This window comes from Quercus lobata, chromosome 8, assembly GCF_001633185.2.
Source record: "Quercus lobata isolate SW786 chromosome 8, ValleyOak3.0 Primary Assembly, whole genome shotgun sequence".
Taxonomy (NCBI): Eukaryota; Viridiplantae; Streptophyta; class Magnoliopsida; order Fagales; family Fagaceae; genus Quercus; species Quercus lobata.
Window position 1 is genome coordinate 3792159 of NC_044911.1, and position 15442 is coordinate 3807600.

General features: G+C 30.6%; 1 protein-coding gene across 1 annotated transcript; it reads left to right on the top strand.

The window, feature by feature from the left end:
• Positions 1-1626: 1626 nt before the first annotated feature.
• Positions 1627-11022, top strand: LOC115954495 (cellulose synthase-like protein E1). The gene is made up of 8 exons (XM_031072359.1): positions 1627-1981; positions 3414-3732; positions 7391-7531; positions 7764-7895; positions 8301-8513; positions 8602-8826; positions 8918-9265; positions 10275-11022. The coding sequence occupies exons 1-8, from the start codon at positions 1710-1712 to the stop codon at positions 10827-10829; spliced, it is 2205 nt and encodes a 734-aa protein (XP_030928219.1). The 5' UTR covers positions 1627-1709; the 3' UTR covers positions 10830-11022.
• Positions 11023-15442: the final 4420 nt, after the last annotated feature.

Consider the following 15442-nt stretch of genomic DNA (forward strand, 5'->3'; position numbering starts at 1 on the left):
CCTCTTCAAATTTTTGTACTGTTTGAAGAATGAACAGTTTATTTTACCTTTTGCCTACCTACTTTTTTAAATACACTTTCCAACAAATTATATATCTTTTCTCTATCCTATTTAAATATTATTTCTTCATTCTTTTTTTAATATTTTTTTTTTCAATCTTCCTTCATTCATCATAATTTTCAAATTCTCAACAAATATATTTTTTAAATCTCCCAACGATAATATTTTTAAATTTTCCAATGATATTTTTTTAACAAATCTAGTGGAGCATTTGTAGCAATGATATAATGAGTCGTAGAATCATCTAATTTTAATGAGAAGTGCTACGTTCTAAACATTTTTACAATACTTTTACAACAAATCATATGTGGTAAGTTGTTATTAATTTTAATTTGAACACACCACTTAATTTTTTTTTCTCACTAGTATTAACTAGTAACAACCCACCACTTAAAATTTATTGTGAAAGTATTATGAAAATATTGTGGTAGCATTTCCCAATTTTAATTCCTTATTCTTTATTTCTCACCAGTATTAACTAGTAACAACCCACCACTTAAAATTTATTGTGAAAGTATTATGAAAATATTATGGTAGCATTTCCCAATTTTAATTTCTTATTCTTTATTTTTTCTTGATCTCTTTATTTTGTTTTTCATTCGCATGGTTCTTTATTTTATTTTATTAATTTTTTTCTCCTCTACGCACGCATTCTTTCCCTTCTCTCTATCTACACTTTTCTTCTCTACCACTCCAAGATAGATCAGATGCTCTCTCTCTCTCACTCTCTCTCTCAAAGATTGCCGATGGATGACAAAGGCTAAAGATTTTATTTTATTTTTTAATTTTTTTTAATTTTATTAGTTTTAAAATTGTGATTTGAGTTTGTATTTTGATTGACATTGAGTTTAGATATGTTTGAGAGAGAGAAAAGATCCAAAATGGTTTTGTCGATACAATTGTGAATATTGAGTAAAAATTTAATATTTTAATCAGATGTTGAATTTTTTATTTGAATTAATTTTTTTGCTCATGAACAATAGGTCATTAAACCAAGAGATTGACTATTCATTAGCAAACAATTTTTTGCTAATTTTGAATTATGAACCGAGTCAATTTCCCTTTACTGTTCTATATGGACTTCGATAATTGATTAGACCGTCTCTCCAAAATGGAATTAAGTAAAATTGTCCATTTGACTTTCTCTTGTTCAAGCTGTGCACCTCTTTTTATTATAAACTCTTGGGCCTATATTTTCTCCTCTCTCACACATGGGTTTAGTACGTGACATAGACATTGCTTCCATAGAAAAGAAAACCTTTTTACTTCTTTTTTTTTTTTTTTGGTCAAAAAAACCTTTTTACTTCTTTTCATAGATAAAATCAGAATTCAAATCTGCTTTCCTAACTTGTTGCACAAAAATAAAAATTGTAGACTTGGTTCTATTTAAGCAAAATGGACAGAGCCCACCTAAAAATTTGGACTAGGTTCAATTTCCACAACTTTGACTAGTCAACATTGGAGCCCAATATATATATATATATATATATATTTTGCTGAGAAGGACAGTATTATATTGTTTCTTTAGACATCATTGTTGAACGTGAACCAGGCATAAGTACTCCAGATAAAGATTCCTTTAAATGTATGAGTACAATAATAGAATAGTAGATTAAAAAGGCTAGCTGAAGAGAAACACGGAGACAAAGATGGGAAGTGATGGGTATCTTCCATTGTTTGAAACAAGGAGAGCTAAGGGTAGAGTCCTCTATAGGCTCTTTATGATCTCTGTGTTTGTGGGCATATGCTTGATTTGGATTTATAGAGTGAATCATATACCAAGAAAAGGTGAAGATGGGAGACGGGGTTGGATTGGTTTGCTTGGAGCTGAGTTCTGGTTTGGACTTTACTGGGTCCTAACTCAAGCCCACCGGTGGAACCAAGTCTATAGGTGCACCTTCAAGGACAGGCTCTCTCAGAGGTTTGTTTTTACCTCCATCTGACATAAACCTAATATATTTATGCATATTTCTACTTAAAAAGCATGGTATTCTATATATGTATTTGTTAGTTGATGTGGGTAAACTCTTTTTTGATGAAGTAGTTGAGGATGAACTTGTTTCATATGTCCCTATGCATTTCATGAAATTCTTATTGCTCAACTTTAAATGGACTGTACTTTATTTTCAAAAAAAAAAAAAAAGGACTGTACTTTAGTGTAATGTACAAGCATTAAGAACTTTCTTTCTACTTTTCTTGATGAAATAGTTACCATAAACCAGTTATTGGTAACTGATTGAGGATATTTTATTGAAAAGGTACAATTCCACCTCTAGATATGTACTTGTCGTCACTTTTTTTTTTTTCAGAGATTCTATCCATGAGAAGTGACAACCATGCATTGAACCAATTTATTGTCGTGCTAAATTTGCAGTGAGAACTACCAAAAAGTCAAAAACAAAATATGTGAGTCAAAAACTTTGTAACCATTAAACGGGTGTTTGGTATATATGTTTTATTCTTTGAAAATATGTGTGAAAATATGTGTGAGTGAAAAAGTATATAAAAATGCATATAATGTTGTTTAAAAATTGAAAATATGTGTTTGAGTGGATGTACCAAACACCTCTTAAAAGTTTTCTTCGTCATCTATATATACTTGGAACTCAATTGCCATACTTTCATATCACTTACCTAGATGAAGTGAAAGTTACGAGCAAAATGAGAAATATGTATATTGCAAGGGGAAAAAAAGTTCACAAGATAAAAGATTGAAACTTTATCAACCAGAAGGTGGTAATTAGAGAAAGATTTTGTAAGCCTTATCCCAAAGGTTGTGTTTGGATGACGACATTTGGATTTGGATTTGAATTTGAAATTCATTGATTTGAAATACCTTGATTTGAAATTCATTGATTTGAAATACCTTGATTTGAAATTCATTGATTTAAAAATTCCTTGTTTGGGTCATTTTAAAAAATGAAGGATTTGAAATTCATCATTTGAAATCTCTTGTTTGGGTACCTAAATTTAGATTTGGATTTAGATTTAAGATCAATAAAATATATTTTTTTAATTATTATTTTTCTTAATCCTTCTATATTTTATATTGAAGTAAATCCAATGTCTTTGGGATTTATTATATTTTATCAAGTAAACTGTAAACCAAACTTGGAACAAATTTATTGATCTTTTATTACTGAGTGATGTTACATTACTTACACACTATCACACCACAAACATAATATGTGTCATCTAATCAATAATGAACATTTTTTAGAGAGAGTTTCAACAAACTAACTTGTTGACCTCAAAATTGTCCATTTCATAACAATCAAAATTGTTCATGTCATAACAATCTGCATAAAAAAATTTCTCACTTTTATTATAAATATGAATGTTTTGCAAAACAGGCATGAAAAAGAGTTGCCCAAGGTGGACATATTTGTGTGCACTGCGGATCCAGTGATCGAGCCACCAGTGATGGTGATCAATACTGTTCTATCAGTAATGGCATATGACTATCCACCAGAAAAGCTAGGTGTGTATCTTTCAGATGATGGTGGATCAGATCTTACCTTCTATGCTCTCTTAGAAGCGTCTCACTTTGCTAAGCATTGGCTACCATATTGCAAGAAATTCAAGGTGGAGCCAAGGTCACCAGCTGAATATTTCAACTCAAGTGATGACCCACTTGATGCTAATCAGTCCAAAGAGTTGGTGTTTATAAAGGTAAATTTTTTTTTTTTTTTTTTGAGAATCATTTATAAAGGTAAATTAGATTATGGCAAATGAATTTTCTTTTTTTGTTTTAAAATGAAGGCCGTGGTAGTTCAGATGCAAAGATAATATATATATATATATATATATATATGTAGTTAGTTAGTTAGTTAGTTAATTAGTTAGAATATGTGCCCTTTAAATCCTATTATATGATGTCATATATGACATTATGTTTGATATTATGTTCTATGTAATAGAGTTGTTTTATTATTATCTAAAATAATGGTAACATGAATATTTGGACATTATCATATAGTCAATGAGATGCATAGTATGTGATTTATGTGATTTAGTCACAGAAGATATAAATTACAAATTCTTTGCAAACTCATAATTTTAGTTCGTAGTCGGTGATGAAATTGGACATTTTATCTGCGAAAACTATAATATATCAACTAAGATGATTTGTCTTGATCATAGAAGTGAAGACTTCTAATTGATATGTTGATATATTTTAAGTGTTAAGACATATTGAATTGGATTGCTGTAAGATTTATTATTCTACTAACGACTGTCAAATGAATAATAAATCTCACGACTTCTATTTACGTCAACTCTTAATCCTGAGAGAATAATAAACATAATCATAAAGTGTAGGTTACTTTGATATATCAGGAGTGAGATCTAAAGTCATGATCAAAATCTCAGTATATTAGGCAGTCACATTTAGTGTTGAAGGAACATATGTTCTCAAAATAGAATTTATAATCTCTTAACGGAAATATAAAATATTTCCTTGAGATAAGTTTAATGGGTTTGGTTATTTAGAGTGTTATGCCTAACTACTTTAGTAAGGAGTTACTAAAGTATATATTTATGAAATTAGATTTCATAAATATATGATGAATAACTTAAAGAATTATATCAAGTACTCAAGGATTAAGATGTAGTAATCTTCAAAGTGGCGGTTGACATTCATGATTTTATATTACTATGAATATTTTAATAAAGATGTTGAATGTATAATAAAGTCTTGAAATATAATTTATTAATAAGGCCTAGAGTGCAATTATATTTATATAATGATATTAAATATAATTAATGGTAATTTTGGGCTTGTCAAGAGTTAACAGAAAGGGCCAAAACCCATTGGAGCTAGTATCTTATTTGTCCCTTTTGTTCCCACTCCAAGCCACATACTAAAGCCCAATTGAAACGGTCCAAAAGGGTAACCCAATTAGATAATCAGTTATATATAAGGAGAGAAACATAAAAATTTTTGTAATTGAATGAAATTGTGTGTATGTGAGTGTAAGCCACGCTCTTATTCTCCCTTGAACACATACATATAAACTGATTGAGAAACCACACTTCTTAAGCATAAGTGGAATTGGAGTGAAGATTAAAAGTGTTCTCAAATACTTCTAATCTTTGGTTTTTAATTTCACTGCACCAAAGTACGCTTTCTTATTCTTAAATTCTGAAATTTACATAATACATGTTATCAATTGCGAATGAAATAGATCTGTTAATTTTTCGCTGCATATGATTTATATGTGATACAAACCATGTTTTACCAACCATGATTTGTGTGTGTGTATATATATATATTAAGAAGTGGTATCCAAGCATCTGGTTAAAATACTCTAATTCCTATCTATAAAATTCTTTGAAAAGTCTATAAATCAATAGTCTAATAAATGGAATTTGAGATCTTCGAATCAATAGTCTAATAAATGGAATTTGAGATCTTCGAATTTATGATACGTCTTCCAAATCTATTGAGCTAACATCGAGAAAACCTCAATTTCCTTGTGACAATCTTATAATAGTCACAATTTTAATGCTTCCTACTATAATAGAGTGTAGTCCAACTATTTATATTATAATAGCAATGGAGTCATCCATGATGCATTGTGAACAAGTTGATCAAGGGCAAAGATTTGACTCACACTTTTTTTTTCTTTTTTCTTTCTTCTTTTTTAGGATAATGATTGTGTTGACAACTATATATGCTTGCTATTAAAATATTATTATAATGGTAAGTATTATTACTATCATAGCAATGGAGTCATCCATGAGGCATTGCGATGAAACTCATTAAGCGTGTTTGTTATTGTTGTTTAAACAATAGTTTTTAGTGTTTAAACAACATTACACGTATTTTTACACACTTTTTCACTTACACATATTTCACCAACACGTATTTCCTAAAAATATAAACAACATTACTAGAAATTTATTAACAAACAGGCCTATAGTTTTAAGCTTAAATTGTATATTTTAAATAAAAACACTTGAACTGTAAATCCCTAAAATAAAATTTTGAAGTTTAAATTTTAATAAAAATTTTAGTAAAAGAAAGTTTTTATTAAAAAGTTGTTAGTGTTCGACAAAACTATAATTAGATGTTTTAATGCTTTTTAAATATATGGTAACCAAATTGATTTAAAGCTTTTAAAAAAAGCTTTTAAATGTAATAAATAACAATAGATAATATTATAAAAGTGTGTTTTTGACTTATTATTTTATAAGTACTTATTTTTATTCCTGAATCCAATTAGATCAATCAAAGGTCTAGGTGTAGAGAGGTGTTCGGTATCAAACAGTTCAAATTCCTACTAGAACTTTTTTGGGCCCTAGAGCTCTTTAGGAGACTTTTAAGTTTTAACACAGCCAACACACTCTAAAGCATATATTTATCTCTAATTGTTTTCTTACTCTTGTTGAGGAATTAGTCTTGTGCCACATAAAGTGGCACAACAAATGCCACAACTCGCCCATGTGGCAAGTTGTGGTTGGTGGAAGGATGATGGTGGGTCCATGTGGGAACACCCCTCCATCAACCACAACTCGCCACATGGGCGAGTTGTGGCATTTGTTGTGCCACTTTATGTGGCAAAAGACTAATTCCTTGTTGAGAGTTCATAATTTCACGAGCAATGTCTACCATTTTTTAGATGTCCATATTTTATTAAAACGTAATTGGGTGATATGTACGGACAATATACAATAAGGAGCGTGAAATAGTCAATGGCCTATATTTATTTTACATCTCTTGAAATAGAAAATGATTTATTATTTATAATTATTCATTTGTTTAGGAGATAATATTTGGATGTGAGGATTTAAAATCAAGGAATTTAAAGAAGAAATATTAGTATAAATTTCTATAGTTAATATGGATTTTTAAAAAATAAAGTGAATTTGAATTTTGAAAACTTTTCTCTAATGATATTGAATCACCATATAAATGGTTTCTCAAAAATAAAAACTAAAAAGAATCCTCATATTAACAATTTAAATATATTCATGAATATCATGTCATTAGTAAAATATATATATATATATATATATAAGAGATCTGGGATTCAATTCCTATCTACACTAAAAACCAATCGATATCTTGGTTTGATAATAGAGAGCTATCATTAAAAATGGGCGTCATAGGTTGAAACTATCTAAATATATATATATACACACACACGTTTCATACTTTATTTAAACCATTTAAACTATTTCTGAAATTTAAATCTATCTTTTTAATTACTTCCTTTCAATTCAATTATAAAGAATTTTACCCATCAAGATTTTACTTGTCTTTCAACTGTTGACACATTGTTAATTGAAATTAATAGTCACTGCTATATCCATGTTCATGTTGTAGAAATTATATGACGAAATGGAGAATCGAATCGAAAATGCAGCCAAGCTAGCTGAAATCCCAGAAGAATTACGCTCAAAACACAAAGGATTTTCTCAATGGGATTCATATTCTTCTCAACGAGACCATGACACAATTCTTCAAGTATGTTATTACTATCTCATTAATTCTAAAGATCAATGTGTAATATTATTTTTCTTTGGTCAGCATATAAAATTTGAACACATGTAGTATTCTAGCTTTGCCAAACCAAAATTCTATCTTTTTTCATAGAGCATGAAAATCAAGTACACTATACACCTATGAATTATAAGCACTTTCAAGCAAATCAATTTTGCTTTAAGTACTGTTAAAATTTTGAGCCTTTTTTTTTCAGATATTAATTGATGGGAGAGACCCCAATGCCAAAGATAAAGATGGGTTTGTGTTGCCAACTCTGGTTTATTTGGCTCGCGAGAAGAGACCCCAACATCACCACAACTTCAAAGCTGGAGCAATGAATGCATTGGTAATGTGCATTCTTGCAGACAAATGACACGCATTGTATGAAAGTATAGTTATTTTCTCAGTGAAATAAGTTAGTTACATAACCACACAATTTAGTTACAACATAGGCACAGAATTCTAGACCTACTAGGAATAGTACTGCTAATCCTATGACTATTAATAAGACTACTAAAACAAGCATAATGATAATAATGATAGCACAATGGGCAGGCAAATATAACAGTAATACTGACAATGTTTTCAATTCTGTAATCTTTAATATTTTCTTTCAGTGAAAGTACTCCCAAGTTTGGCACTAAACTTGAAGGCATATTATCTCTCTCTTGAATATACAGTCATCAACCTAAATTGTGGTGAACTTTCAAGTATCACTGATTTATTTATCCTCTAATGTTTCACTGTGCAGATAAGAGTGTCATCAGAGATTAGCAATGGACCAATCATTCTTAATGTGGACTGTGATATGTACTCAAACAATTCACATTCTGTACGAGATGCATTATGCTTTTTCATGGATGAAGAGAAGGGCCATGAGATTGCTTTTGTGCAGTTTCCCCAGAATTTTAAGAATGTTACTAGGAATGAAATATATGACGCTACAATGAGAGTCATAACTGAGGTGGGTAAATACTTGTCGAATCAAAGAATTTTTAGATCATATTTATTAAATTGCTAATCTGGCTAAATTCTAATGCTTGATGATAAAGGTGGAATTCCATGGTTTAGATGGTTGTGGAGGCCCTTTGTATATTGGAACTGGATGCTTTCACAGAAGAGACACTCTATGTGGGAGGAAGTTCAGTAAGGAATATAAGACTGACTGGAGTAGTTTGAATGACATAAGGAGAAAAGACAGTGTTCATGAATTAGAAAAAAATTTTAAGGGTCTTGCAAGCTCTACCTATGACCAAAACACTCAATGGGGAAAAGAGGTCACTCTCTCTCTCTCACTGTCAAACATACACACACACACAACAAACACAAACACATTCTTAATTTACATATATTGATGTTTGATTGCAGATGGGCTTGCTATATGGATGTCCAGTAGAAGATGTGATAACCGGGTTATCAATCCAATGTCGGGGGTGGAAATCAGTCTACTTTAATCCATCAAGAACGGCTTTCTTAGGAATAGCCGCAACTACACTCCCTGATGCACTTTTGCAGCATAAGAGATGGTCTGAAGGCGATCTCCAGATTTTGTTTTCTAGGTACAGTCCTGCATGGTATGCACATGGAAAGATTAGCTTGGCCCTTCAAATGGGATATTGCGTCTATTGTCTTTGGGCTCCTAATTGCTTGGCAACACTATATTACACTGTCATCCCTTCACTTTATCTCCTCAAAGGAATTTCCTTGTTTCCACAGGTGTGATTCTTTGCTTCTTATTTGTTACAATGTTTTGACTTATTTTATTTGCTTTACATTATAGGGGGGAAACTGTGGGCAACAAATTCAACTTTTCCCCTAATCTTAATAGTGCTATCTGAAAAAAAAAATGTATAAATATTGGAAATAATAATTTACAAGTGAACATAAGAATCATAAACGAAGAGAAATGAAATGTTCATAATATTTTCACAACAAATTTTAAGTGGTAAGTTATTACTGATTCTGGCTGTTATTGTTGGGGCAAAAAAGCAATCTCAGTGATAAGTTCAAATTTGAACCAATAACAGCTAACAACTTATAATTTGTTGTGGATATATCCACAACAAATTATAAGTTGTTAGCTTTAGATATAAATGACAAAGTAAACTGTAAACCTTTACAATTTTTTTTATGCTTTTTTGGATAAATTATAAATTATAAACTTTGACTCATTTTTAATTTTCATTTCAATCATTAACTCATATTTGTTTTTTAATTTAGTTATTGTGTCTAGTCCTACATAATCTAGTTATTAGTTTTAGTATTTTTTTCACTTTCCAAAATGAGGTTATTTTGGTGGACTTAACGGTGAAATTGAATAAAAAGGAGAGAGAGAGAGAGAGAGAATTTAAAATAGGTCAACTTAGAGGAGCTAAATTGAAATTTAGCCTCTTTTTTCTTTTTCTTTTTTATATAACATACAAATTAATTTATTACGTGTAACACCCTTGATCAAAAGTCTTTTTCTTTTTCTTTCTTTTTTTTTTTTTTATTTGAGAAACCACTTGATAAAAGTCTAGTTAAATAAAAGGTAAATATGATAAGGGTGTAGTGGAATATTGAGGATTAGGCTACATATCATCCAGGTCAAACTCAATGTATAGAAATTGCATATTTATTTTTTTAGATGAATAAAATTTCAAATTTTGGTTTATTAGAAGATTATTTATAGTTCTTATTTTTATTTTTTAAATGTATGTGATAAAGTTTTGTGTTGTCAATTCAGATCTCAAGCCCATGGTTCATACCATTTGCATATGTGATATCTGCTAAAAACATTTGTGCCTTAGCCGAGTTTCTGTGGTGTGGGGGTACAATCCTAGGTTGGTGGAATAACCAAAGAATGTGGCTTTACAAGAGAACAAGTTCCTATTTCTTTGGCTTTATGGACACCATTTTAAAGTTACTAGGCTTTGCTGAATCAGGATTTGTAATCTCAACCAAGATAGCTGACCAAGATGTGTCCCAAAGATATGAGAGAGAAATAATGGAGTTTGGAACTTCCACTCCAATGTTCACAATATTATCAACACTTGCAATGATAAATTTAGTATGCTTTGTTGGGGTGTTGAAAGAAGCATTGATGGGTAATGGAATCATAAGAGTTTACGAGACAATGAGTTTGCAATTTGTTCTTTGTGGGATTTTGGTTCTCATCAACTTTCCTATGTACCAAGCCCTTTTCCTCAGGAAGGACAAGGGTAAGCTGCCAAGCTCCTTAGCAGCCAAATCAATTGTATTAGCTCTGTTGGCTTGTATCAGTTTTACATTGTTGTACTAATCTTCTCAGTTTCATATGTGAAATAAGAGCTATTTGGCTGTAAGTGTGTCGTGTTCTGATTAGAACAGAGCACACATTTATATATTGATGATTTGATGTAAATTTACATGTATGGTTTTGGTTTTACACGTGGAGAATAATTCAAAAATATGTACAAGTCAAACCTGATATTTATAGAGGTACAATTTTTGCATATCAATGTTGCATAACACCACCCCTTGATTTATGCATGAACATATTCTGTTATTACCCCTACAAACCCTTTTTCTTTTAAGAGTCATTACTCCCTACAAATTGATTGGCGAAGGAGACATCGATTTAGAGTATAAAGCAGCGAATAAATTGGTAAACCATTGGTGAAGATGTCAGTAGGATAAACTGAACCTGAAAGACTATAGTTGACTATCCATTAACAAACAAGGTGAATACCAAATTATAAATATTGTCACTGTTATCACTACACTATCACTTGAATTCTAATGAATCAGAAGACTTGAAGTTCAAGTGATAGTCTTGTGGTAATAGTATAATTGTCACTATTACTCATTACCTCTCACAGAGAGAGAGAGAGAGAGAGAGAGAGTAATTATTTAGTGCTCTAGGAATACAATAAATGTGTACTCCTTTCTCCTATGTAACAATGGATCCTACTTATTAAATTCATAATGGAGCTTATTATATGTTAGAGAGGGGAGTACATATTTGTTGTGAACCAAGAGCATTGAATAATTACACATATATAGTGAAGAGGGAGAGATGGGTTTGAATCACAAATATAAAATAGGGGAAATTATACTTTACCACCCTATACTATACTCCAAATTACATTTTACACTCTCAACTTTTCGAATGCACATTTTACACCGTAAGCTATAACCATTATTACACTTAGCACTCTAACATCAAGTTCATTGTTAATTTGGACAGAAATCTAAAGTTTAAGATGAAAAATGTAATCAAGAGTATAGTTTAGGATGGTAAAGTGTAATTTCTCCTTTGTTTTTTTTTTGTTTTTTAAGAGATTAATAAGAAGGGCAATTAACCATTTTCATATGAAACCATGTTTTTCCATCTAAGTTAACAGCAAACTTAACATTGAGGTACAAAGTGTAATAAGGGTTATAGTTTAAGTTACAAAATGTACATTCAAAAAATTTAGGATACAAATATAATCATGAGTATAATTTATAGTGGTAAAGCCTAATTTCACATATAAAATACTAGAAATGATGCCATTACCCTTACCTTAAACCTCAGCAACATTGATATTATTATCATAATAATTAGTAAATAATCTATTAAATATTCCTGGAGTCTTGTAAACTCAAATGCTATTGAGTGGGATTCTCAAAAAAAAAAAAAAAAAAAGGCTATTCAGTGGTAATGGTATAATCAAAACAGCCAATCAAAACCGTCCAACACATAGACAATCATGTGGGCCACAAGGCCATTCCATGCACCACAAGTTCAGACAATCATAGCTTTTTTAAACCGTTAGACATCGAACTAAACTCAAACAGTTCCTGTTCGAAATTTTTTAGGTTTGAAACACAAACCTAGGATTTTTGTTATGTAGCCCAAAAGGCAAACATAGGCCAAAGTGCAAAAAATCCCACAAACCTAAGCTCAAGCTCTTGTCCCCTTTAAAACGAGGTAGTATTAGGTGTTTTGGATGCATGCATCCTCCTACTCACGTGAGGGTGGTCCCCACAAGTGTGGGACTCACCCTCATGTGAATGAGAGGATTCATGCATCCAATACACCTTGTATTTTCTCCTTTGAACGCTCTCAACCAGAGCGCTTATCAGATTGTTCAAATTTTGAATTTTTGTACCTTTCCCTTTCTGAGTTTTATCAGATTGTTCATATTCAAAGGTAAAAATTTCTACTTTTTAACTTTTTTTTTTTTTTGAATCTGATGTCTTATTGGGTTTTTTGAATTCTAAAATATAGAATTTTTTGGGGGGATTGAAGTTTAAAGTTTTCTCGTGATTCTTCTTATTTTCCTTTATGTTCTCAGCCACCTAATTGTGCATGAAATGAGAGCTAATTCTTGTGTTTTTAGTTTTATTATGAAAAAATTGTTTCTTTTGTTCATTTTGTGATTATATAATTTCTCATTGTTAATTGTGGGTTATTCTGCTTAAGCTCTTATATTCAATTGACTATCAAGGTAATAGATGGTTGTTTGTGGAATTTCTATTTGATTTTCTTGTAATTTTTTCAACTACTTTATGTTCATCATCGTGAACATGAAGTACTTTTTTATCAATAAAATTTCTATTACTTACCAACCAAAAAAAAAAAATGGTTGTTTGTGAATTTTGGAGAAAATTATATGATGCACCTTAAGTTTGCTTAAAGAGTTAAAGTTAACATTTACTACTTATATTATGCATTGGGTACTAGATTTTCGTTGATTAAATTTTATGTGTCATGAGCCTTTATTCTTTTTTATTTCACAAATTCTTTGAATTGTTAAGTTTTTCGTGTCTTATTCCACACCCTTCCCCCTTTGCTATAGTGTTATCCTTTGTTATGACTTGGAAATCTCACTTTGTAATCTACAGATGACGATTGGGTTACCGGAATTTGTTGTGTTTGTGTTGTTGGCACTTGGCACTCTTGTCAAGCCTGCAAAATGTGTTTGTCATTAGGTTTATGATTGATAGAGAAAAGTTCTTCTCTCACAATGTTCAATATGAAGTAGATACGGAGCATCTTTCTTTCGTTGTAATTAAGGTCAATGGAGCTTGGCGTTGTACTCAAGATGATGTTGATCTTGTGGTAATCTTCCATGTTTCTCTGCTTAAATTTGTTGGTTTTGTTAAGTTCTTCAGTTTTTTTGCCCCTCGTTTACACTTAATTACTTCAAAATATTATAAGTACAAATCGGGTGTATGATGGTGCTAATCTTGTGGTAATATTCTATGTTTCCTTGCTCAAATTTGTTGGTTTTGTTAAGTTCTTCAGTTTTTTTGCCCCTCATTAACACTTACTTACTTCAAAATATTATTTGTACAAATCGGGCGTATGATGGATAGGGAAAAACTTAACTATAATTCCTTAGCTATATTTATAGTTGCCAAAACATGAATCATATTGTAAATAAATTGTTTATTGTATTGTAATTTGTATAGTGTATCATAACGTAGACAAACACTTGATAAAATTTATAGAAAAATTAATGATATACAAATATTAAAGGAATATTTATTATAAATTTGGAACATATATTCTACTAATGATTAATTTCATCATCACTTATGCAATAATATTTAACAAAGTTAACTAAATAAAGCAAATTAAAATATATTTATAACTTATACATTCAAATTGGTCAATCTCAAAAGTGATGATACATGATATATAAGCTAAAATAATGTTTTCTTTCTCATCATAATCATATTCATCAATTTGTCTAATTAACCTCATCTCCATAGTCCAAGTCAATCTTATCATCATCTTCTAAAATCATTTGATCATTGACATCTTCTTCTTGTTCAACTTCTTCTTCGTCATCTCAAACATTTATTCTCTTGTTGCTCTATTTCAGTAACTTTTTCTTTAAAGAAAAGAGAAGACACTAACTAACTATTTATTAATATATTTCAACTCAATCGTATATGATCTATCAAAACTAAACTCAAGGTTTTCCTGTAATCATATATGATTGATTTTATATTGAACTTCCTAGCAATTTTCTCATTAATTTGCAAAATCAAAGATTCCGTTAGAAAATTTCTTCCACTTGTTGCAAGGCCTAGTTTTGACAATATCCATGGTTGAAAGTACTCATGTTGTAGTTGCAGTAGAAATCGGAAGAGTAAGTATAAGTACAACCACTCTACAAACAAGTTGGTAGGATATTGTTTTTATGATCATTACTAGATGAAGTTAAACTAAGAACTCTAGATCCTAATCGCACTCACAAAACCGACTATTTAATTCTTATAACTGAGAATCAAAAGTCATATGCATTATAAAAAATAAAAAGCCAAACACATGGCTGTCTTAGCCACAGACACAATCATTTGAATATAAAAAAGTCAAACATTTGATATTGGAATAGTTAAACACTCAAGTATAAGATTTGTTTTGTTAGTAAAATAAATTTAACAATTTTTTTTTTGGGATGAGACCACCGACCGCAGAAATGGGCCAAGTAGCCATTGTGTTTTGGGTTCTAAAGCCAACTTTCAAATTTGGATGGGGGCGGATTTCAATTTTTGGAGGGTAGGTATAAAATTTTTGAACATAAACTCCCAAATATTATAGAAAATTAGATTTGAGGGGGGCCATGACCCTACTTCCTCCTCAAGTGGTACCATCCCTGCAATCAATTGGCAAGGAATTCTCACCTAAATGTTTGGACTAGATCCCTGTTTCCCCTGGCTAAAAAATATCCACAATTTAGAAAATTCACTGTTCACATTGGAGCCCAATATACTTTGCATGGGGCTGCCATATATGGTTAGTATTATATTATTGCTGTAGACATCATTAATTGTTGAACAAGTAACAGGCATAATATGTTAATGATAAATTTCCTTGCATTGAACCTTTTTAAATACCATAGACAATAGTAACTGAAGAGAGACAGGGGGGCAGAG